This window comes from Diadema antillarum, unplaced genomic scaffold, assembly GCF_040938485.1.
Source record: "Diadema antillarum isolate AM-2024a unplaced genomic scaffold, OU_Dant_1.0 seq00000372_RagTag, whole genome shotgun sequence".
Taxonomy (NCBI): Eukaryota; Metazoa; Echinodermata; class Echinoidea; order Diadematoida; family Diadematidae; genus Diadema; species Diadema antillarum.
Window position 1 is genome coordinate 231,961 of NW_027271372.1, and position 8,597 is coordinate 240,557.

General features: G+C 39.1%; 1 protein-coding gene across 1 annotated transcript in view; it reads right to left on the minus strand.

The window, feature by feature from the left end:
* The window catches only part of LOC139731444 (lysine-specific demethylase 4C-like), a 28,074-nt gene extending 21,416 nt beyond the window's left edge, over nt 1-6,658 (minus strand). Inside the window, exons 1-6 of the mRNA XM_071642328.1 lie at nt 6,575-6,658; nt 4,638-4,790; nt 3,708-3,880; nt 2,909-3,087; nt 1,889-2,018; nt 1,012-1,061 (exon numbers count right to left, since the gene is read on the minus strand). Of these exons, the coding sequence (XP_071498429.1) occupies nt 1,012-1,061; nt 1,889-2,018; nt 2,909-3,087; nt 3,708-3,880; nt 4,638-4,772 (667 nt within the window). The 5' untranslated portion in view covers nt 4,773-4,790; nt 6,575-6,658. The remainder of the gene's footprint in view (nt 1-1,011; nt 1,062-1,888; nt 2,019-2,908; nt 3,088-3,707; nt 3,881-4,637; nt 4,791-6,574) is intronic.
* Nucleotides 6,659-8,597: the final 1,939 nt, after the last annotated feature.

Consider the following 8,597-nt stretch of genomic DNA (forward strand, 5'->3'; position numbering starts at 1 on the left):
GAGCAAAAAGCACCAGTGATGTGGCTGAGACCAGTCACCTGACACAGCTTTTTACAGTTCTTATTGTTTGGGGATTTTGTTTTTTTGTTTGCTTGTGTTTTTCAACTCATGGTATTGCATGAAATTCGGCAAGAACATCATGACTGTGTATTCCAAGACACAATTATTCTGCTAGCTTAGGTCAGGATATTCTGGTCTCAACGGTCAGCACTGCAGGGCACTCAAACACACGGGGTGGTCAGAGCAGGCACAAGTCTTTCACCAAGAGACGTGTTCGCCTCGCCACCATCTTCCATTTACACAGTCCAAAGGGAAATCAGGATGCCTCGATCATAAACATGACCATTTTCAGGTATGAGTGTAATGCTCTCTAAGCTAAAGAATTTGAGTTTCTAGTTCAGTCACTCTGATTTTCATGGGGGAAAAATACTGTTAAAGTGTAATTAAACAGGTACTGTTTGCTCAATATAAGCCATCAGCCTATCTTCTTGCCAAAAGCACCACAAACTGATGGTTAATAGGTGAGGACCAATGCTGAGGAGAGTCACAAGGTTGTGAAACTTCGAGATCATTGACAGGTATTGAATTGGTCCCCTGTTCTCGATCTAGAAATGTACTTTCCTTTCCCCTCTACCTGTGCTTCACTATATTACTTGAAGCAATGTGCAAAAATTTGAGTAAATTAATTGACCCAGCAGTAAATAATGAGTCAATCTTATGTTTCCTACTGGACAAAAGCCTTGCAAAACCCATTCCTCAAAGAATGGTGACACTGCATTAAAGGCCTTTAAAGGCAGAGGAATGGAAATGTACATTTCACTCGCTTCACAGAAAGGCCAAGTGAGAGCCTCTCCTCTTCCCTAAGGGAAGGAAATGAAAGCAGTTTGCCCGAAGAATCTCTGATTTCCCTTCAAATGTGCATGTTGAGGATGGTAGCTCTGATAGACTTGTGCACTGCACTGACCTTTCGGCAGGAACGCTTGTCACTCTTGGGGACACAGGACCACTTACCAGCAGCCAGCCTCTCCAGGCGTTTACCATGCTCTGGAGGAATGGCATACCTATGTCACAGAGGCATTTAAAGGGAGGACAAGACAATAGAATCAATTCATTCCTGTGGCACGCTAGAAGGTGGTAACTGCTGGATTACTGGTTGTCATTACTACCAAATAAAAGATGCTTGTTATCAATGAATTTCCACAGCTTTATACACATGTCCTCGACCTTGGACAGTATAAGAATGATGCCACAAAATTTGTGGGTTTTATTCACGATAACTACGACTGCAATGAATGACAGTGCATTTGTTCAGGGGAATTTCCCCAGGGAGAAAGTCACTTTGAGTGTAAATAGGGCAACAAAAACAGACCATGAAAATTTTACTGAAATGAGATACATATCAAATAAAAAGTTGTCAGATCTTCAAAAGATTTACACAACTTCCCAAGTTTCTGAACATGTCATGTAATCTACTGTCGTATCATTCCTACCTGATATGAAGTAGGCCTGTTTGAAGTCCTTCTGAGTTTTAACATTTCAAAGAAAACAGAAATGTACTGAAAACTGTCTAGTGATAAATACCAATTATCAACTCACTTTATATGTCAGAAGTTGAGCAATTTAAAGAAACTAATCTACAACACCTTGACTTCATTCAAAAAATATTTAGCATGCATTGAAACCAATACATTAATATTTTGTCATTAAACAAATTTATCCATCAGACCATACACTCACAAACATACGTTTTTTGTCTCGTTGCCCTTCCATTTTCAATTCCACATGAACACTTTCTTTCAATTTTTTCTTTACACATGTTTGGGTTGTCATGGCAGCATTTTCTTTTCTGGTCTAATGACCTGACATGCCTGTTCAACCCCTTTCCTACCATGACTTGGGAGCACCGTAGTGGAGGTAGTTGATGCTGTAGAGGTCAAGGTCCTCTGTGTGCCATGCAAACGTTGTCTTCCACATCCCAAAGTAGAGATAGGCTGTGTTCACACCCTCAATCTTTACTCCTGTGCAAAATGTGACAAAGAGAAAATTGCAATTTCAGATATACTACCCGCAATCAAATGCTTAAGATCATTGTACTTCAACGAAGTTACCAAGATGCATAAAACTCATAGATGTTTCATCCATGGATTAATTCGCAAAGTAATAAGTACACAATCTTGAACAGGTAAACATAGAAAGTATGAGAACAGTAGTTCTGCCGTGTTTACAACAATAGTTTACACTGCAGGATCTGATAGAAATATGATTTATACAAGCACATTCTGGAATAGTGTCTCATCAGCACAAATGCACAGAATAGCTTTACCTGGTAGCAAACACATCCCAAACAATTGTTACAAAGTATATAGAGAGTCACTGCAACTCATGGTGAATCTATCAACACCTATCAGCCAAGCTGGGCACATTCACTTTAATCCAGAATACATTAACACATCACGTAATCTACTGTCTTTTCCATCCTTATGTGATTCCAAGCATGTGCGTTTGAAGTCCAGGTTGGTTAGAAACTTTTCTTTTTTTTTTATAAGACAACAACTGTGGCTGGTTCAACAATAATGGATTGCACAAATGCCCACATATTTCTGATCATAAACATTAACGACATGAAAATAAAATTCATGCTGAAAATCACTTTCGCTGAATGACATGGATGAAACTCAAGGCAACGTCTTTAAATCAAATATACCAGTCATTCAATTCCTGCCAAATTTTTATCCATACATAAGTCACATATAGTTGTGTGTTTTTTTAGCAGTTAAAAAAACAAATCAAACAGACAGCAGATTTAGTGAAATCTTCAAGTGCTTTCTGAAACTTAATCTTTTTGATGTATATATATCATTGTCGGGTCATTGACGATGAAAGTCACCAACTCTCACTGCTATCATACCTTGCTCCTCTTCAATGATGTCCAGCACTGTGTTGAGGCGGTTGATGTTCCAGATGTCCACCCCTTTGTCGTACACAGATCCCGAGATGTCCGCTCCATAGATGGGTGAATTGTAGGTGATGTTCTTCCAGTACTTTCTCTCGAGGTCTTCGAAGCCAAAGTGGGGTGGTGTTTGGTACCTGGAGAATTACATATTATAAGTATAAGAGGATGAAACAATCTCAGAACATGATTACCCTAATGAGCCGAATCACAGATGTTCTGATAATCCCCTAGTTATGAAATTACCAACCTGAGAAAAGTTAATATATTTCTATCCTGTAACAAACTTTCAACTGCGGGATATTAAGAATATTAATAATTATCCATACATGCACTGACATGTGTCAATTCACAGTCACAGTAAGATGCTCAACTTTAAAACTGCTTAGCTCCGTAGAGTCTTGAGTTAGCAGTGACTAAAGTACTACCAAGACAATTTAACAATTACCTTTGGTACAACATGACTTGCCAAACATACCGTCCAAGGAGAAATATCAACAAGTCTGCCTTTCCTTGATGATCAATACCCGAGTGGAATGATCTACCAAGCTCTGTGATTAATTAAAACTCGGTCAAAGAAATCCCAAGATCTCCATAATAGACCACAATCAGCCTCTGGGTAGGACCACATTCAAACTCAAAACAAGCACACAAGTTAAATTCATCTTTGTGACAGGCTACACAGCCCTTTGAAGATTATCCACACAAAAAAAAAAAAAAAAAAAAAAAGGAAAAGAAGAAGAAGAAGAAAGAGTACCTGGCACTGTTGGCAAGCTTGGCATACTCCTTGACGGTCATGGCCTTCTTCTGAATGTTGTACTGGGTGTAGAGTCCCTGATGACCCATCACCTCCTGCTGGATCGGGGCCGGAATCACCAGGTTCAGGTCATCGTAGTTCTTCCTCGGCACAAATTCCTTGGGGGGAATCACCTGACAGGAACAAACACAGAAATATTTACTGCATTTACATATTTCTTATTTCATTCAAGATTTTTTTTTTTCTTAAATCAACTTACTGGATGAAAGAGAATGGTGCGCCATCATATCCATCATCTGCCTTGTGGTACACCAACCAATCCACATTAGATGTTCCACTTTCAAAGTACAATTCATACAAAGGGACATATATTTCTGGAATATGGAAAATCTCCACACACAACCTCTTGTCCTACTCTGTGTCACATGACTTGTGCAAGCAGGTAGTCCCAAATACTACAAGATTGCAATTTTCTTATGGTTATGGGGATGGTATAGTTTTGGTTGAGTTGGGGGATTCAGATTTTAACTTTTTGCATGATAATTAAAAACCTATTATGAAATATGAAAGAGCATACAATTTGAAGAGGGATTAAAAGCTTATTTGATGAAAGTTGGTCTTGAAATGGCTGAAATATCAAAAAATGAAGTAAAACAAAGTGCTCGTAATGTAAGGTGGATCCCACCTTTTATTAGGAGCACTTTGTTTGTAGATATATCAGCCATTTCACTAATAATTTTCATTAAATAAACTTTGAATTCCTTTAAAAATTGTAGGTTCTTTTATATTTCATATGAGGTTTCGTATTATCTTGCAAAAACTTGAAATCTGAATCCCTAACTCGACCAAAACTATACGATCCCTTTAAAAATACTAGCCCAGGCCTCACAAGTGAGTGTCTATTTACTCATTTACAAACAATGAATTTACCTTGGCTATGCCTGCCTTGTGGGCTCCCTGCGATTCCATGTACGCAATGTAGCCACTGAAGTCCTTCATCTCCTCCAAGGTCGGTCGGAAGACCATAATCTTGGGGATGTTCTGGGACGAAGCCGTCAGACTCATCTTGGCTGCTACATATGGCTTTGCACGGAAACAAACAAGAGGGGTTGCCGGTTACTACAAACTTTAATTTGTTGGCTGACATTGATAAGGAATAAACTGAAAGTTTGAATTTCATGCTATATTTGATGGAAATTAATACAATCCAGGAATTTCACGATGCCACTTTGAGGGGTGCTGAAATTGCTATACAAGTAATGTGAAGTCAGGAATTATTTGGACGACATTGCAGCAATAGTAGTACACACAAACAAACAAACAAGCAAACACACATAAACTATCTTTTGCTGTGTGCATGTTCAATGAAGTCCAACAATATACTCAATAATAATTCCAATTAGCTCCCTACCCCATCCCCATTCAAGAGAATTAATTTCTTCATACTTAAAGAAAAATTAATTATTGCACTTTACTTGCATTTATCTCTCCCAGTGGCAAAAAGTAGGCCTACTAAAACCCAAGTACTAACTTCTACTATTGGCATTGCTGCGGTTTCTACACCTTAAAATTTCGTTCAGAAAAAAAAAAAATATCAAAGGCCAAGATACTAAATTTACATTAAAATTCTACTTTCAGGAACATTCAATGATAATAACATTAATTATTATCAAAATAAAAGAGACATTGTGGGGTTTTCCACATAAAAACATGATGTACATAACAGCCCATGTTGAATAAAAGGTTGTACACTGCATACAGCAATTTGTAAACTCACTGGTAGTGACTGGGACTTATCACTCTCTGACGTATTCATCCGCACAAATAGTTCTTCATTTTAGGTGAAGGGAGATAATGGTACCAGTGCAGTACCAGTAGCAATAGTTCGCCACATCATGCATCATAGAATTTAACACTTAAATGGACCAAATTATCACTCTACATCTTGCAGTCATCAAGATGAGTACTATGAGTACGTTATAAAATCACTTAATGAGTAAAATCGAATTCTGCAGCGACACATTCATGTCTTCCAAGAGCGCCTGCATGGTGTTGAACATCCACAACACTTCACTGCTAATTTTCTAACGTTGGTACTGTGACGATAATTCCACAACCTGCATTTAAGATTAAATTAATTATTCTTACATGAATCGTTAACATTTATTGCTTGCTCTATATTCAAAATAAAACCTCCCTTCACGGATATCTTTAAAAAATGACTGTATTTAGCACCCACAAAATGTCATAACTTGGCGACAATATGAACTATCGAAACGAAGCTGAGCGTACATTCCCATTGCATCATGACAGCGTATGGAATACACACACACACAAGGTTCCCCACACACAAACACACACACACTCGAGTCTCAACGAAAAAGAAGGGGACGCGATTTACGCTGTGTGCACGGGGACGCGTCCCCCTACGACTGCCGACCAGCCAGTCACTATTTGTATTTAGCCGTGTGCTTCACAGTAACAAGTCTACTGACCAGACGAAATGACAACTGGGCATATAACTCCCACTGTAACATTAATATCACAATCATTGGACACTTGATACGATAATCACGAGTCCTCATGGGCACTATATTGAGAATGATTCGTATATAATATTTCATTAGTGCAAATTTTGGCAATAATCAGCTGTTTGCTAGCGAACAAAACAGATGAACCGAACGAGACCTTGTTGGAGAGCCGACAACGGGTCTACGTGCAAATTCCCTGTCATCGAGTCTCAGTGTTCTCAATGGAAAAACATGTCATTTCACCAGCTCAAAATGAGTAGAAATCGATAAAACAACAACAATATTTTATCAAAACTCGTCATCAGTCACAAAATCTACCATAAAATGAAGTCTTACCTTTATCAAATGGACGATTTACCATTAAAAATGCAAAAACATCAGGGCCTTCGCCAGAGGACGCGAAGTCGGGAAGCAATCGACTCGCTCATTTACAAACCGTATCACAACCATGTGCAATAATATACCTACACCGTTATAAAATATAGTTCGGATTTGTCTATACCAAAAGCAAATCAAGCTCCCTTTTTTTTTCTTTTTTTCTTTTTCCAAAATCGATTTCCACTCTTCTTTTGTGGAGTCACTCCATGTTGAGGAGTGGTGATATCACGAAGACTCATCTAGGGTTTCTATTTCATTATCTTATTTAGCGTTTTCAAGACGGGATCAATTTCCATTTAATAAAACACAACAACAAAAACGTCGCTGCATGATTTTGCCCTGCCAGTCATACCGATGTCGGGTACCAATGCAAGCGTGCCGACTCTACGGGGTTATGAAGTTATATCGAAAATTGGGATTCCCAGTGTGATAGCGGGTAGGCTATAGGATATAGGCCTACGGTAGGCAGAAGTTGGGTTCATAAGAAGATGGCCTATCTGCAAGTTACCTGGTTAGCTAGTAATATTTGTTCGATGATACACAAGTAGGCCTAGCCCGAATGAGAAACGTAAACGGACCGGGGTGGGAGTGGCCGGGCATATTGTGCCTCTATGTAGCTATACCCACCCATCCGTATGAATCAGTCATCAACAGGATATTCATTTCGTTTAAAAGTCTTCTACAAAAAATACGTACGCAGGAATATTTTTCTATCGCGATCGAGGGCAAGATTTATTCAACTGGGGGGGGGGGGGGGGGGGGGGGGGGGGGGGGGGACATCCATTCGAGGGAGCGCAGCCAACTTAACGGGGGAGGGTGTGGTGGAATATTGTGAATTTTTCGAATTGGTACTCACTTTTTTGTGTGTAATATTTGGAAAATGTTCAATAAAAAAGGGGGAAAAATCAATATTCAAGGATAATGCATGGCTATAAACAAATTGTAGTATCTATATAGATCGTCCCTTTACTTCCCGTGTGCATTGGCGTCTTTACTGTGCACTCAGTCTATAATGGAGACGGATCGAGCCGGGAAGCGGGGGGGGGGGGGGGGGTGCATGGGAGGGGGTTCCCCTTCCACACAAGGAAGCTTTTGCATTTTTAGATGAGAAATTCAGCGACATGCTGCACATTTTTTCAAGGGATTATTAAAGGCATTATCTACCATTTGCAGCTGAAACACCCCCCCCCCCCCACCCTTAATGCTGCAAAATAGTTCTGAAATGTGAGTTAGGTATAGAAACAACCAATGTAAAAATTTTAATCATCATAATCAATGCTAATATAGTTAAATCTACAATTATTCCTAGACTAAACCGTCTACAGTTATGGTTTAGTGAGAAAATTAATAGTGATGTCTCCTTATATTTTAGGCTTTATTGCGAAATTTTTATTTGGTAGGATGTTTTGTGATAAAACTGACCTACACAGTTATTGTAATAGCTCGAACATATTTAAATCACTGCTCCCGATGATAAACAGTACCTTTAAGAAAATTTTCAGTCAAAAATATGAGAGATCTAAATATTCAGGACAATGTAAATGGCGAAATCGTGGTAATATCCAAGGAGGTATAATCCGCGTGTACGTCTGCCACCGTTTACTAAAGTTTGTTAGCAGCGGGGGAGGGTAAGGGGGGGGGGGGGTCCCCTCCCATACAAGGGAGCATTTGCACTGTTAGATTAGAAGAACGATCTGATGCACACTATGTGGAAGCTTAAGAAAATATTCGAGCAAAAAAAAAAAAAGAGTAAGAAATATACATTATATTGAGGGAAAATTTGAATGGCTATAAGTCGTGATTTGATTATCTGTCACGTATACACGTCTTGTCCCGCGTGTGTGTCTATACTGTTTGCGAGTCAAGTCTTTATGGAGGTGTGTAGCGCTCATCCATAAGTATAAAGTTGATGACGAAAAAGAAAAAAAGAGAAAAAACGGCGGTGAGTGGAGTGGTGTGAAATTGTCACGATAATGCTATG